This window comes from Fukomys damarensis, unplaced genomic scaffold (genome assembly GCF_012274545.1).
Source record: "Fukomys damarensis isolate Sample0158 unplaced genomic scaffold, DMR_v1.0_HiC HiC_scaffold_5, whole genome shotgun sequence".
Classification (NCBI taxonomy): Eukaryota; Metazoa; Chordata; class Mammalia; order Rodentia; family Bathyergidae; genus Fukomys; species Fukomys damarensis.
The window spans coordinates 66,077,923-66,090,990 of NW_022900917.1; the positions used below are offsets into that span (position 1 = coordinate 66,077,923).

The window sequence follows — 13,068 nt, forward strand, 5'->3', positions numbered from 1 at the left end:
CGCCTCACCTGCAGACTCGCAGGCCAGGCGCTGTATCCGGTCCCTCGCTTGGTCGGCCCCCAGGCTGGTCAGTCTACTCCTTGCTTCTGTAGGCACCGCGGGGGCGGGCCCCGCGAGGAGCATTGCCATGGCAACGCGACACTTCCGGGCCGTAGCGGAAGCCGCAGTGACCCGTGGGAGCCAGAAGCCGGGCCAGAGGAGCTGTCGCCAAGGGCGGGGCCTACCCCAGGAAAGTCTGGAGGCTGCGCGATTGTGTTGTGTGTGCAGCTCTGCAGCACAGGCCTTACTCTGGGTTGGGGAGGGATGAGAAGGGCAAGTCGTCAAACGCTCTTGGAATGGTAGTCACCTGTCTGTATTATGGGTTCTGAAAGAAGGGTAGGAGGAGTCCATTGCTCAAAGCAGAGGCGCCTTGGGTGGGCAGAGACAGTGGCAGAAGGGCTCAAACTGCACCGGTGGAACGGAAAGCTGCTGGGTAGGGGCAGCCAAACAGGCTGTGAATGTAGAAGGGATCAGCTCCTAGGAGGAGGAGGAGGAGGAGGCGGCGGCGTGAACGCCAGGAGCTGGGCAGAACCAGTAGGGGCGCCTAGGAGAAGAGAATGATGCGCTCTGAGTGAGGCTAAAAGACCATAGATTTTAGCCTCGTGTGAGACACAAGGACCCTTCAGGTAAAGTTCTGAAAAGGAAAGGAGGAGATGGCCCGGTGAGTAAGTGACAGAGGAAGCCAGATGAGGTCTTCGAGAGTTTAAGATCGTTGGGAAGAGGTCCAACCCAGCCAAGGTTGGGTGGGCAGGTGCAGTGGTACACCACACTCGCCCTCCATTTTGGCCCCAGGCTCCCCCCTCCAATGTATGAAGGGCGCATCTCTTCCCTGAGCCACTCCAGGTACTGGACACCCATTGTATACAGCAAGTTTTCAACCCTTTATGGGGAAAAAAAGGTAAGGGCTGCACAAGAAAAATCTCAATTCTCAGAATAAAGTGTTCAGAGTGCTAGGAAAGGGCTCCTTGAGGTCTGGGGGTATGGTTCTGTGCTACCAGCATGAAACACCTCTGCTGGTGCTCTGCCCCAGATACTCTATTGAGCAAACTTGCCCAGTGTGACAAGAACCTTGGCTTTGGGCAGGTACACAGCACATATCCTGACTGATCCCACAGGTACAACCAGATAAGATGGCCTGCGAGAAGAAGTGCCCACCTTGGCTCCTGTAGCATGCTCTTGGGAAAATCACTTGAAGCCCCTGTATCTCCCTTTTGCTCCTGGGGTGGCATTTCCCTCCGGGAGACTTTCTGATCACATCCAGCCCCTAGGACTCAGGATGCCCTTCTCAGCAGCTTGGCAAGGGCAAGTTACTCCCCATCTTTTAGGTGGGAGCTTGAGCCCTGACCCAGGCAAAGTAATCCTGGGTCACAGGCTCTTGAGGCTTTTCCTTCTAGCTCATAGATGCCAGCACCCAAAGACAGCCAGGAATGGGATGTAGCTTCAGGAGGTCACCAGAAGTCCCCACTGGAATCCTCTCTGCCCCTCCCTTTCAGATTAACTGAAACCTGCTAATTGTGGCAGCCTTTGCAAGCTCCCCTCCCCCCACAGCCTCTTCCTCCCTCCCCTCCCCCTTCCATAAGAATGATAAAGGGCCCAGCCCGCCGGCCCTGACCCGGCCTCCGGCCCCGGCCCAACCTTGCCACACTACCCGGCAGCCCTGAGCCTCCCCTAGGCTGGGCTCTAGACCACGCTGGCAGCCCCCCACACATGGGACCCCGCAGCGACTCCCGCCTTGGGCTGCTGGAGGCAGAGTCGCCCCCCAAGAGGAGGAAGAAGAGATACCTGCGACATGACAAGCCCCCCTACACCTATTTGGCCATGATCGCCTTGGTGATTCAGGCTGCACCCTCCCGCAGGCTGAAGCTGGCCCAGGTGAGAGGATCCCCATATTCCCCCACACTCCATGGTCGCCCCTTTCCCCACCCACTCCAGGCTTTGGTGAATCCTCAACTGCCTCCTGCCACACCCAGCTCTACCAGTGTGGGAGTTGAGAGGTTCAGGCCTCAGGATCCCCAACATTGCCCTCAGGCGCAAAAGTGTTTCGCCTTGTGGGGGGAACCCAGGTGCTTCCCATAAGTGTTTCTCTTTGTGGGGAGAACCCAGGTGCTTCCCGCAGCCAGGTTGTGGGGGAGGGGTGAGTGTTGCCACCCACCTGGCTCATGGCGCCGGCCGCTGCCTGGTTTTAGATCATCCGGCAGGTCCAGGCCGTGTTCCCCTTCTTCAGGGATGACTACGAAGGCTGGAAGGACTCTATTCGCCACAACCTTTCCTCCAACCGATGCTTCCACAAGGTGCGGCAGGGGAGGGTCGGAGCCCCGGGGCCCGAGACTGGGAGGTTGTGGAAGCCCTGAGCATAGGTGTTGGACAGTCCCACCCAAGCCCACTACCCCCAGGTGCCCAAGGATCCTGCGAAGCCCCAAGCCAAGGGCAACTTCTGGGCAGTTGACGTGAGCCTGATTCCACCCGAGGCGCTGCGCCTGCAGAACACCGCTCTGTGCCGGCGCTGGCAGAACCGGGGCACACGCAGAGCCTTCGCCAAGGACCTAAGCCCCTACGTGCTGCACGGCCGGCCCTACAGGACGCCCAGTCCTATGCCACAGCCCAGAGAGGGCTTCAGCATCAAGTCCCTGCTAGGGCACCCTCAAGAGGAGGCACCCTGGCCCCAACTTCCTAACCTGGCTAGACAGAACAGCCCAGATCAGGCGGGCTTGGGGTGCAGGGGCGAGGAGGTGGTGCCCACACCACCACTTCCTTCCTCTGAGAGGCCTCTGTGGCCCCTGGGTCCCTTCCAGGGGCCCACAACAGTGGAGGGGGACACTTCCAAGGGAGCAATCATCGGGCCCTCTCCCCTATCCCCACAACCCCCGACGTGGCCCCTCCATGTACTACAAGGTACTCCAGACCCTGGGGGACTGCCCAGTGCAGAATGCAGGGCCTCCTTATGGGGACAGCTGCCTACTTCCTACTTGCCCATTTATACCCCCAATGTGGTAATGCCCTTGGCCCCACTGCCACCCACCTCCTGTCCCCAATGCCCACCCTCAACCAGCCCAGCCTACTGGAGGATGGCCTCTGAGTCCAGGGCTTCCCCAGGGCTGCTTTGGGATCTAGACTCTCTCTTTCAGGGGGTGCCACCCAATAAGAGCATCTATGACGTATGGGTCAGCCACCCTCGGGACCTCACTGCCCCTGTCCCAGGCTGGCTGCTTTCCTGGTATACACTGTGAGGATCCCAAGACAGAGGCTGCCCCCGATCCCTTCAGCTTGATGGGGAGCCTTAGTTAGGCCAGGAGGAGGACATTGGCAGCATTCACCACAGCCTTGAAATACCAGGCACCAGTCTTGCTAAGAGTCCACAATGTTTATTGGACTACCCCAGAAAGGGTTGCAGCCCAACTGGGCAGGACCCTGGCCCAGGTCAGTCATGCCCCTGCTTCCTCTACACCTAGGAGTAAAGCTTGGAGGAGCAGGGTTCAGCCTGGAATAGCCCTTCTTGGTCTCACCTTCAGGCCCACCACCATTCATCTATCCATCCATCACCATCTGTCCCCTCCCCTCGCTGGCTCCAGGCTGGGGGAGGGAGAGACTAATGGTAGGTCCAGCTTGAAGTCCTGCTCTCCCTCAACTGTCTGGGAAGGAGGTAGCACCTTTTGGGAAAAGGGTAAGGGAATAAAAACTAGACCCTACATAGTCTTGGGATGATGGTGTGTGAGAGTGTGGAGGGGAGATAACAGTAAAAGAATTTATAGCATTTTAATGCCGTCTGATTTTTGGGAGCAGGGGTGGTGACTTGGGAAGTCATTTGGCTGGGGTCTGGCTCCTGTAGCTCTGGGATCTCCCGCTGTGTGCTGTGATAAGAGCAAATGGTGATAAGGAGGGAGCTGAGGGCCTCTGACCCAATGGGGTGGGGCACAACCATTTCTCCAGGCATAACACTCTTTTCTGGCTGGGGTAGGGGAGAGGAGATTGGGGAGCAGTTTTCCTACAGAGGTCAGGCAGGATGTCCTGGGAGGTGCAGTATAAGGGCTTTTAAACTGCCTCTGCCAGCAGAGGGGCATCCCCAGACCCCTTCCACAGCACTGCAACCCAAAACTAGGGGGGCAGGTCCCCTGGTGGCGCAAGGGCCAAGCCAGAATCCCCATGGGGGCTGGGACTTTGGCTGCCTGGAGAGGGCATGGGGGTGCAAGGAGTCTCAGTGAGTGGGGTATCAGTGCTGAGAGAAGAGGGCGTCCCAGATCTAGGGGTCTTCTGGCGCCGGGCGGGCCCCAGCTCCACCTGACCCACTCTCTCTGCGAACTTGAGTGAGCAGACAGTCTCCCCAAGGTCCTCCAGCCGTGTGGAAATCTGCAGGAAGTAGCACTGATGGGCAGACCCCATGCACACATCTCAGCCCCGCATGCCCGTTCCATTGGCACTCACCTGTAGCAGGAGCACCGCAGTGGCTCCTGGCCCAAGCGCTGGCTGTAGCAGGCGGGTGAGCTGCGAGTCTCGGAAGGGCACGTGTGGCCGGTGAGAGCGTAGTGCAGCCATCACGCCTCCCAGTGCCAGCAATGAGCGGTTGATGGTCTGTGCCTCCCGAAGACGCTGCACGCTGTTTGGGTCCCCCCGTGGTGCACTGGCCACCCCTGCCTTCCACACACGCTCAGATCCTGCCAGGTCCACCAGGTGCAGTGTGCCTGTGGGGCTAGGGCCTCGTGGGGGGTATGCAGCCTGCAGCGTCAGAGTGACCAGGGCATGAGAGCGCGAACTGCGTGTATTCATGGCGGTGGCTGCAGTGGCCCTGTTGCTCCTCCCCATGCTCAGCATCTGGAGGGTATTTTGTTGTTCTGTTTTTTTTCTCTCAGTACTAAGGATTGAACTCAGGACCTTGCATTTGCCAAGGCAGGCAGGGTGCCACTGAGCTAAATCCCCCACCCCAACATCCAGAGGGTGGAGCCACTGAGTTCAGCTGCCATGGGTGCGGGTCCAGAGGGGACTTGGAGGACAGCCCTACCTGATGTAGGGTCTCTAGGTTGGGCACATCCCAGTGGGTGAGGCCAGCCACCTGGATGCCGCCCTGGCCAGCTGGGCCCTGCCTCACTGCCAAGCGTTGCGGGGGGCCTGGGGCCAAAAGGTCCCTGGGGAGAAAAGAAAAGGGCGTGGTTTCAGGGCCCTAGGAGTAGCTGAAGAGATCCTGGGCCAGGGGCAAGGTAAAGGGAAGAGGCCTAACCTGACTGCTTCATTGTAGATCTCCACCATGCTGAGGGTCACTCGGTGCTGCCCTCCAGCCCCCATCTCCCGGAACAGGGACTGCAGTGCTCTAGGAGCTATGCCAGGGTCCTCAGGTGGGCCCTGAGGACAGTGTGGGGTGCTACTTTGGGTTCACATCCACCCCTAGAGCCTTCACCCCCAAATGTGGCCCCCACCCCACCTCCATGCTGTAGGTCTTCCCAGTCCCGGTCTGACCATAGGTGAAGATGCAGACACTGTAGCCTCGGAGGCAGGACAGTACGGTTGGCTCTAGTTCCCTGAAGACCTAGAGGAAGGGGAATGGGGAGAGGTGCTCTGAGACCTGCTCCTAGGTCCCTAGTCGTGATCTAGAAGGGTGGGAAGTTCAGTGAAAATGGTAAGAGCAGGGTGTAATTCCCCTGCAAAGTGATCATGGGGTGACCCAGTAACACCCTCTCCTTCCTGAAAATAAAAAGGAAACAAGCTGCTGAGAATGTGGAGTCCTGAGGTGTACTCAGAAGTCCTGGGCAGCAGGGAAGGGCCCAGATGCTGGGCTTGACCATGCAGGCTAAAGCCAGGCTGTGATTGAAGCAAGTTACACATCCTTCTTGTGCCTCTCTTTTATGTCATTTCCCTCTTCAACATCTCACAAGAGTTAATAGAGAATGTGTCCTAGAGGTCCACAGCAGCACTTGACATGTAGAAGATGAGCCCAAGGCAGGCTAAGGGGTATGGGGGATAGTGACCAGCCAAGACTGCTCCAGCCCCACACTGAGAGGTGCAGCAAACTGACTGAGCTGTAGATGGAACAGGAATATTTATCTTGTTGGCAACTGGACACAGCAGCCTTTTGAACCAGCTCCTGCCAGAAGATTGCTGGTAACTGGGCAGCTGTCACCTCTGTCTGAAGTCTTGGCTGATGGCCATGAGGCCAGAACCTAGAATTGCCAGGGTGAGACCAAGTCTATGACTAGATGGAGGAGGCAGTCGGGGTGGAGGTGCAGAAATGGGGAACACAGAATATTGGTAACAGATGCCTCTGACCCAGACATATTAAGTTGAAGAGCTCTGTCCAGAAGGGCTCCTTATCACCCCACCCAATTGGGTGACCATGATTCCAAGACCCTTTGGGAGCTCCCTTCCCTTCTCTTCTAAAGCTTAGCCACCCTTCCTTCTGCAGAGAGGTAAGGGGGAAATGAGCCTTTTTAGATTCCAGGGAACTCTGAGCAAGGGTCAAGATGTGCAAAGGTGGTTTTCACCTCTTCCTGGCTGGCATCTGGAGGAAAGACCCAGTCTAGGCAGAAGCGACGCTGGCGACCTCGATAACAGGTGGTGACAGTGCCCCCTGGCCCAGGCTCCACACTCACTAGGCTGGACGGTGTCCCTGGTCTCAACCGACACAGCACACGGATATTTCCTGCAGTGGAGATAAGGGATAGAGCTTACTCCCTTGGTCCTAAAGCACAGAAAGGCTCCATTTCCTCCAGCCTGACTCACTGCACCACCTCCCAAGTTTGCCATACCCTTGAGCTCCAGCAGCCTTCCTTGGCATCCAGTTGGGGATGCTTGATGCTCATCAGGGGGCTGAGTCCCGGCCCCTTCAGCCGATAGTGCCCCAAGGGCCCAAGATACCTGAAGGAACAAGAATGTGAGAAAGGCAAAGTCATGTCCAACCAGCTCCAGGTGGGATGGTATACTGAGAGCAAAATAGAGCCACTGTGCACCCACCAGTTATGGTAGTCTGCATCTTTCATTGGCCTTAGGCCTTTGGGGACATCATTCAGTATGCTTGGGATAGAACACAAGAATAGGCAAGGGTACTCTATCATCTGTCTCTTTGGGCTTCTAAGGAACTATCAGCTTGAATAGAACAAAAATGAGATCATACAGTCATGCAGAAAGTGTTCTGGTTCCAGATCCTACAATTGACACACTAGTATAGGCAGCTCCATAAAGCTGGGAAAGAATAACCTTAGGACAGTGAATAGGCTCCTCAAAGATGAGGTGCTAGGAGGCAAGGGGTCCTGACCTGGCCCCTGGCTTCACTCAGCGAACCCTGACAGCTCTGGGTAAAGGTGCTGACCAATCCTCGGAGGTCCCTGCAGCCCTGGCGCAGGCTGGCCATTCGTGCCCGTAGTCCTGGAAAGGGAAGGCCATTGGGAGGGAAAGCCTATACCCGAGGCCCTTCCATGAGCCCCCTGCCCCAACCCTTACCTGCCAGCTGCCCATGCACTTGCTGCAGTTCCCGTCTGCAGTTCTGCTCTGTCTCCTCCTGGAGCTGCTGGAGGGCCCCTCGAAGGCCCTGCAGCTGCACCTCCTGCACCCCCAGCTGCCCCACCCCCAATCCCACCCTTGTCACTGAGGAAACAGGCACTCACCAGGCCCTGTCTCAAATATCCATCCCTTCCCAGCATCCCAGCTTTTCTCATCCCAGGTCCCAAACCCACCTGAACTCGGAGGGCTTCTGTGGCATCCTGGGCCTCCTGAAGCCGGCCCTGGAGCTCCAACAATACCTCCACTTCCTCCTGCAGAAGGGTGGAAGCCAGATGGGTTATGGAGCTAGGTGGGAACTTAGGGAAGGACATTCTGTGGTCACATTTCACAGATGGGAAAGCCAAGTCAAGAGTGGCAGGCACCACTGAACCTGTGCTTCCAAACTCCATACAGGACTCCTTTCACAGTCCCTCTGCTCTCCTGAGGTCAGGTACTCAGAGGGACCATGAAGGGGGTTCTCCTGTGGGTATCAGCCTCCCTAATGAATCTTCCCTACACAGACCATCCCAGGGTCAGTCCATAGTCAGAGATGGCCCCCTGCTTCAGCAAGCATGAAGTCCTGAGGAGGCTTGGACACTGTGGCTGGATGTTCAATATGGAGGAGTCCTTGCTGCAGGAAAGGCATAGCCAAAGAGCAGGATACCTGTGGGGTACTGGTGGAGGAGCTGGAACCCCAGTGCAGCAGAAGATCCCTAGTGAGACTTAAACTCTGTTTCAGGGCCTCATTCTCCAGTGTAAGATGCTGAACCCTTTTCTCTGAGTCTGTTGCCCCCTACAAAGAGAAGCGATCTCAGGACCCACCTGAAAGTACAGTGGTCCTCCTACCAGGTCCCCACTGGCAGGCTTCTTGGGATCCAGCTCCTTTTGCCCCCTACCCAAGTCTCACCACTTCTAGGCGCAGTCTGCCCAGCTCTTCCTCCTGCTGCTCTAGCTGATGCTTCAGCTCTTCCAGCTGCAGAGGAGTTAGGGACAGGACAGAACAGAACTCCTTTTTTAGCACTCATACCCCCCTAATATCTGCCCATCCTGGGTCCCTCACCTGTCCAAGAATGAGCTGCTCCAATCGATGCCAAGCTCTCTGTTCTTCCTCCAACTGGGAAGTCGGTGGACCCTGGGCCTCAACACTTAGTACTTCTCCTAGCCCAGGGGAAGAGCTTTCTTCCTGCAAGGAGGATCCTGGAGAGGAGTGGGCCCAGTTAGAACTGAAGAGGTGTCTGGCCTCAATCTTCCTTAGAAGCAGAGCTGGGATTGGGACCCAGGGCTCAGACCACCCAAGATCTGATAGGCTTCACTTTTCCCATAGAAGGTACCCCTTACAAACCATCTGTAGTGCAAGGCTGCAGGTTTGAGGCTGGCTGAGTCCCTTGAAGCAGGACCTGTCTGCCCTGAGGACTCCGAATCCATGCCAGAAGAGCCAAGAGCTGACTTGTCACTGTCAGCAATGGGGGGACATCAGCAGGCTGTGTAGAAGATAACAATTTGATTTGGGGGGGTAATGGGGATTGAACTCAGGACCTTGCGCTTGTGAGGCAGGCGTGGTGCCATTGAGCTAAATTCCTGGCAGGAGACAACAATCAGTGCAGAGGAAACCGGGGAGCAGGACAGGGCACCACCACTAGGGCTAGGGAGAGAGAGAAGTGCTTGCTGGATACAGCCTTTCCCCAGGCTCACCTTGTTCAGGTGAGGAGGGTTCCCACAGCTCTCTTCTGCTCCTAGCTGGATGGAGAGGAACTCAGCCAGGCGCGTGAGAGCTTCTTCTAGGGACACCTCAGCTGGGCGGCCCTCAGCTCTCTCTTCCCGCCCATCCTCAGATGCCGACCTGCCTGTAGCCAGGTAACCGGACAGGGAGGCATTCTGTGTCACGTTATAGGCTGAGCCTCTTCACCTTCCCAAAGAGGTTGCAGACCCGCTTCAAGACCAGGCTCCCTCAAGGCCCCCTAAAGCGCCCCGGTCTCACCTACCGGCCAGACCAGTCAGCTTGGTCCACACTTCTGGTGTGAGCTGGTCGGGGTGACGGCGACCCCTGGGTTTGCAACCGGCTCTCTAGAAAGGGAGCAAGGGCTGCCCCTGAGGAGGTGGCAGGCAGCCTGTGGGGCTCCTTTTCGGGAAATGAGCCAGGAAGGTTGGGGCCAAGATCTACGCTTCCGATACCCAGACCAAGACGTGAGTCGTCGGCGCAGCCCGGCTCCCTCCCCAGCGCCCGGAGGAAACAAGATTGCCACCACCCGATTTCGGGTGGGGGCGGGGGTCGACCGGCGACGCAGGCCCCACCCTATTCACCTGAGCTGGGTCTCCGGGGTCGGCGGTCGCCGCTGCACCGCCATCCCTGCGAAAGAGGCTGTAGAAGATGTAGATGAGCAGGGAATAGAAGGCGTACATGGGCGCGCGGGGCGGCAGAGGGCCCCGCTTCGTGCCGCCCCGCGTCCCCGCGCCCGGACTCCACACCCGCCAGCCGCAGTGCCGGCGCGCATGCTCGCGGCGGCCGCCCCCACGGCCCGGCTCCAGCGAGCCGAGGGCGTGCGCCAAAGGGCGAACTCAGGACTGGGGTCTCCGAAAGAAGTATCCCCTGCAGCCGCCCCAGGGCCTGCCCTTCTCTCGACCCCCTGTCCCTACTTCGTAGACACCCGGGGCTGAGAGCACTCACGACTACCGCACCTCCTCCGGAGTCCTCGACCTTCGCGGAAACCCCACCACTACTCCAGGTTACGGAGCCGAAAGGTGCACAGGTGCACATCGACTCCTTCCCTCGCAGCTCGGCCTTCGGAAGAAGCCCCGCCCCTCTTAATTTAAGCCCCGCCCACAAATCTGGAAGATCCGCCCTTCCTCGAAGCCCCGCCCCTCTTGAAGCCCCGCCCGAACTCCCTCCACCCCAAGTCCATCCCGGTCCTAAGGTCCACCCCCACGCCGGTACAGAAAACCTTCTGGCCATGACTGGTTCCCATCAAACCCTACTCCCGGCTATAGCCTCCCACTAACCTCGACAAGGCCCCGCCCCGGCCGCTCTAGCCTCCGCTCCTCTCGCTGGTGGCAGCGCCAGGCGGCTCTGGTCTGGGCTGCAGGAGCTGGCCAAGGAATCTGTGCCGACGACGGCTGTGGGCAGCTCGGGTATTGGTGTTGTGGTCGCCGGCAGGTCTGCACCTTCGCTTCTCTGGACCGGGCGTCGAGGACGGTGCCTCCTTATTGCTGAGACCCAAAGGCCTCCGAGAGGGCCTGTGCTCCACCTCCTGCGCCTGATGCCCCAAACCTCGTTTCCCTGTTTTTTCCAGCCAAATTAGTTCTTCCTCTTTACAGGTGTGTCCAGTGGCTTCAGGACTCCGGAAAGCTTAGGACTGAAGCTATCTGAATGTCCAGTCATGGGACCCCGTAACCTGGTAGTATTCTTGGAAAGCTGGTCTTAGGGCTCCAGGTCATGGCTTTTCTTTCTCTCCAAAGTTGAAGCTCCCCTTCCTGTCTCTGCAAAGTCACTACCGCCCGAGGTGCCATGGTCCCCAAGCCTGGGGGTGAGTGGAGCACGGTCCTGTCCCATCTTGCTCTTGGAGTGGTGTCTCTGCATGCAGCGGTGAGCTCTATGCAGGTGAGTGTCCCCACTTCCACAGCCTAAAGACCTAGTTCCTGCACTAGGCAGATGACAGTAGGTGAGTCTAGGGCTAGGTCTCCATGAGAGCATCAAAACCTTTCATTTCTAAAGATGAGGCCCTGGCCTCTTTTTCCCATATGTCTTCCCTTCCCTGTGTTGACAGTCAAGTCGAGGAGCTGCTGCTGGCTTCCTACTCCAAGCCTTGGCTGCTGCCACTACACTGGCCCCAGGGCTGGGCACACATGAAGACTGTCTCGCTGGAGCTTGGGTGGCCACAGTCATTGGCCTGCCCCTTCTGGCCTTCGATTTTCACTGGGTGAATGGAGACCGATCCTCTGCCAACCTGCTTCTGGGAGGAGGCATGGTGTTGGCAGTGGCTGGTGATCATCTTGGCCCCGAAGGCTGCTCTGTGGCTGGTCAGGCAGTGTTGTTAGTGGTTGCAGTGACCATCGTCATTGTGGCCGTTTTCACAGGCAACACTTATGGGATGTGGGGGGGTGCAATGCTGGGTGCTGCAGGCCTCCTGAGCCGGCTGGAGGAGGACAGGCTGCTGTTGTTGCCCAAGGAGGATGTCTATCGCTGGGCCCTGGCTGCAGGCAATTGGGCATACTGCTGTGCCCTGCACACACAGCGCCTGCAGTGGGATTGACAATGGACACAAGGAGGCAGGCTCTACCCTGGTTATACCTTTCTTTCCCACCTTCTTGCTCTTGGGTATTCCCCACCTAGAAACAGGTTTTCTGTTTTTTTCTGAAGTGGGCCTGCTGCAGGTTTGCTGGTCAGCAGAAGAGCCTGGGAGCTGTCCCTTTTCTGGTCATATGTAGAGACTTGTATAGACCAAAATGAAAGGGACAGGATCACAGGTACATTTAGGACCTGTTTCTGGGTAGGTCATGGTCATGGGTCCAGATCTCTAATAAACCTTAGAAATTCTGCAGGAATATGAAATCTGCCTGTTCTTGAGAAGGATTGAGGGACCTTCAGGGAGCCAGTTCTAGTGATGTGCTAGAATTGGCATGGGCCTCATTCCACCTGGCACCTTTGTGAGGAGGATCCCTATGCTGAGAAGACAAGGTTCTAGGTCCTTGCTCTTCTGGGACATGGTGGATCTTTGGATATCCTTGCCCAGCCTGGCAAGTGGCCCTTCCAGTCAGTGACCCTCAGGTGCTGATGTTCGTGTTGGTAAGGGCACGAGAGGTCTGTGCATAACCGTTCCTAGAAACACATTCCTTCCTTGGGCTGATTCAGTCACTACCTGCTTGCCCTCCCGTCTGCAGCAGCCAAGTCCTATTCCCTAAGACTTCCACTTTTCAGCGTGAACCCCTGTTCAGCCTCCAACTCCAAGAACAGAAAAGAGGGATTGGGGAGAACAGTAGATTAGGGGTCTGGAATGCATCCTTCGCACCACAGACTCCGCTCGCGTCCTATGTAAGCACATCCGGTCCTGCACAATACTGAGAAGGGTGGTGGGCGGAGTCTTTCAAGTTCGTGTCCTTCCACTCAGGCAAGCTAGGCCAGAGCCACGCGCACAAAAGTGCGAGTCTCGGCGGACAACTGTGGAGGCACACCCGATTTAAGGGTGTGAGGGTGCTCTGTCCGCCTGTTGACTCGCAAGACGCGGATACTACCCGAGAAGATCGAGAGCTTCAGCACCCAGAAGCCCACCCCTCAACTAGCCGCCTGGGCTCCGCCCCCCTCCATTCACCTTAGCTCCGCCCCCTCCCACCTTTTGCAGGCGGGTTCTCAGGAGCCCTCGCGTGTTCATAGGCTCTGGCTGCAACCCGGTTTTGTCCCAGGAGGTACTCCCATTGGCCCTGCGTGGAGCCCACGTGATGGGGACGACGAGGGGGCGGTGGTGCTGGGGGGGGAGCGCAGCGAAAACAAAGATGGCGGCTGCGCCGGGGTCGTTGGCCGTGGTGGCGGAGGGGCTAAGCGCGGGCCGGGCCCACTGAGGCGACTGCTCGGCAAGC

The 13,068-nt window shown here is 57.8% G+C and overlaps 4 protein-coding genes across 18 annotated transcripts in view; 2 read left to right on the plus strand and 2 right to left on the minus strand.

Annotated features, from left to right (window-relative positions):
* Positions 1–139, minus strand: part of Ppp1r16a (protein phosphatase 1 regulatory subunit 16A) — a 24,942-nt gene extending 24,803 nt beyond the window's left edge. For 4 of the 5 annotated variants that reach the window (XM_033760800.1, XM_033760798.1, XM_033760802.1 and 1 more), the window contains exon 1: positions 9–139. The gene's annotated coding sequence lies outside the window, so the exon portion shown is untranslated. The remainder of the gene's footprint in view (positions 1–8) is intronic. The other variant, XM_010630483.2, reaches the window with a different exon arrangement.
* A 28-nt stretch (positions 140–167) lies between these two features.
* Positions 168–3,708, plus strand: Foxh1 (forkhead box H1). 7 transcript variants are annotated; one of them, XM_010630493.2, is made up of 5 exons: positions 168–338; positions 832–937; positions 1,155–1,911; positions 2,226–2,330; positions 2,433–3,708. In XM_010630493.2, the coding sequence occupies exons 3-5, from the start codon at positions 1,747–1,749 to the stop codon at positions 3,264–3,266; spliced, it is 1,104 nt and encodes a 367-aa protein (XP_010628795.1). In that variant the 5' UTR covers positions 168–338; positions 832–937; positions 1,155–1,746; the 3' UTR covers positions 3,267–3,708. The 7 variants fall into 7 exon arrangements, with proteins under 7 accessions (XP_010628795.1, XP_010628793.1, XP_010628794.1 ...); XM_010630495.2 differs by having other exon boundaries at positions 178–233; XM_010630491.2 differs by having other exon boundaries at positions 168–937; positions 1,533–1,911.
* Positions 3,386–10,002, minus strand: Kifc2 (kinesin family member C2). Of its 3 annotated transcripts, none has more exons than XM_010630489.2 (17): positions 9,802–10,002; positions 9,483–9,564; positions 9,193–9,344; positions 8,843–8,981; positions 8,561–8,697; positions 8,408–8,473; positions 8,165–8,293; positions 7,695–7,772; positions 7,462–7,576; positions 7,277–7,386; positions 6,771–6,879; positions 6,507–6,664; positions 5,450–5,554; positions 5,249–5,370; positions 5,033–5,156; positions 4,459–4,749; positions 3,386–4,398 (listed from the first exon to the last, which is right to left on the minus strand). In XM_010630489.2, exons 1-17 carry the CDS (start codon positions 9,898–9,900, stop codon positions 4,132–4,134), a joined length of 2,283 nt encoding a protein of 760 aa, XP_010628791.1. In that variant the 5' UTR covers positions 9,901–10,002; the 3' UTR covers positions 3,386–4,131. The 3 variants fall into 3 exon arrangements, with proteins under 3 accessions (XP_010628791.1, XP_010628789.1, XP_010628790.1); XM_010630487.2 differs by having other exon boundaries at positions 4,459–4,845; XM_010630488.2 differs by having other exon boundaries at positions 3,386–4,383; positions 4,459–4,845; positions 9,802–10,001.
* A 276-nt stretch (positions 10,003–10,278) lies between these two features.
* Cyhr1 (cysteine and histidine rich 1) overlaps positions 10,279–13,068 on the plus strand; it is a 16,429-nt gene continuing 13,639 nt past the window's right edge. Inside the window, exons 1-3 of one of the 3 annotated variants that reach the window (XM_033760813.1) lie at positions 10,279–10,812; positions 10,954–11,095; positions 11,262–11,414. In XM_033760813.1, coding sequence (XP_033616704.1) covers positions 11,003–11,095; positions 11,262–11,414 — 246 coding nt within the window. In that variant the 5' untranslated portion in view covers positions 10,279–10,812; positions 10,954–11,002. Of the gene's footprint in view, positions 11,096–11,261; positions 11,415–13,068 lie in introns of all 3 variants that reach the window. The other 2 variants (XM_010630485.2, XM_010630484.2) reach the window with 2 other exon arrangements.

What these genes read in the sequence shown, in the direction of transcription:
- Foxh1 (XM_010630491.2), top strand. Translation starts at nt 1,747, where the DNA reads ATGGGACCCCGCAGCGACTCCCGCCTTGGGCTGCTGGAGGCAGAGTCG. An exon ending in GCAGGCTGAAGCTGGCCCAG is followed by an intron (nt 1,912 to 2,225) that starts GTGAGAGGATCC and finishes GCCTGGTTTTAG; the next exon opens with ATCATCCGGCAGGTCCAGGC. An exon ending in CCAACCGATGCTTCCACAAG is followed by an intron (nt 2,331 to 2,432) that starts GTGCGGCAGGGG and finishes CACTACCCCCAG; the next exon opens with GTGCCCAAGGATCCTGCGAA.
- Kifc2 (XM_010630487.2), bottom strand. Translation starts at nt 9,900, where the DNA reads ATGTACGCCTTCTATTCCCTGCTCATCTACATCTTCTACAGCCTCTTT. An exon ending in CCTCCACCAGTACCCCACAG is followed by an intron (nt 7,773 to 8,164) that starts GTATCCTGCTCT and finishes ACCCTTCTGCAG; the next exon opens with GAGGAAGTGGAGGTATTGTT. An exon ending in AGTGCATGGGCAGCTGGCAG is followed by an intron (nt 7,387 to 7,461) that starts GTAAGGGTTGGG and finishes TTCCCTTTCCAG; the next exon opens with GACTACGGGCACGAATGGCC.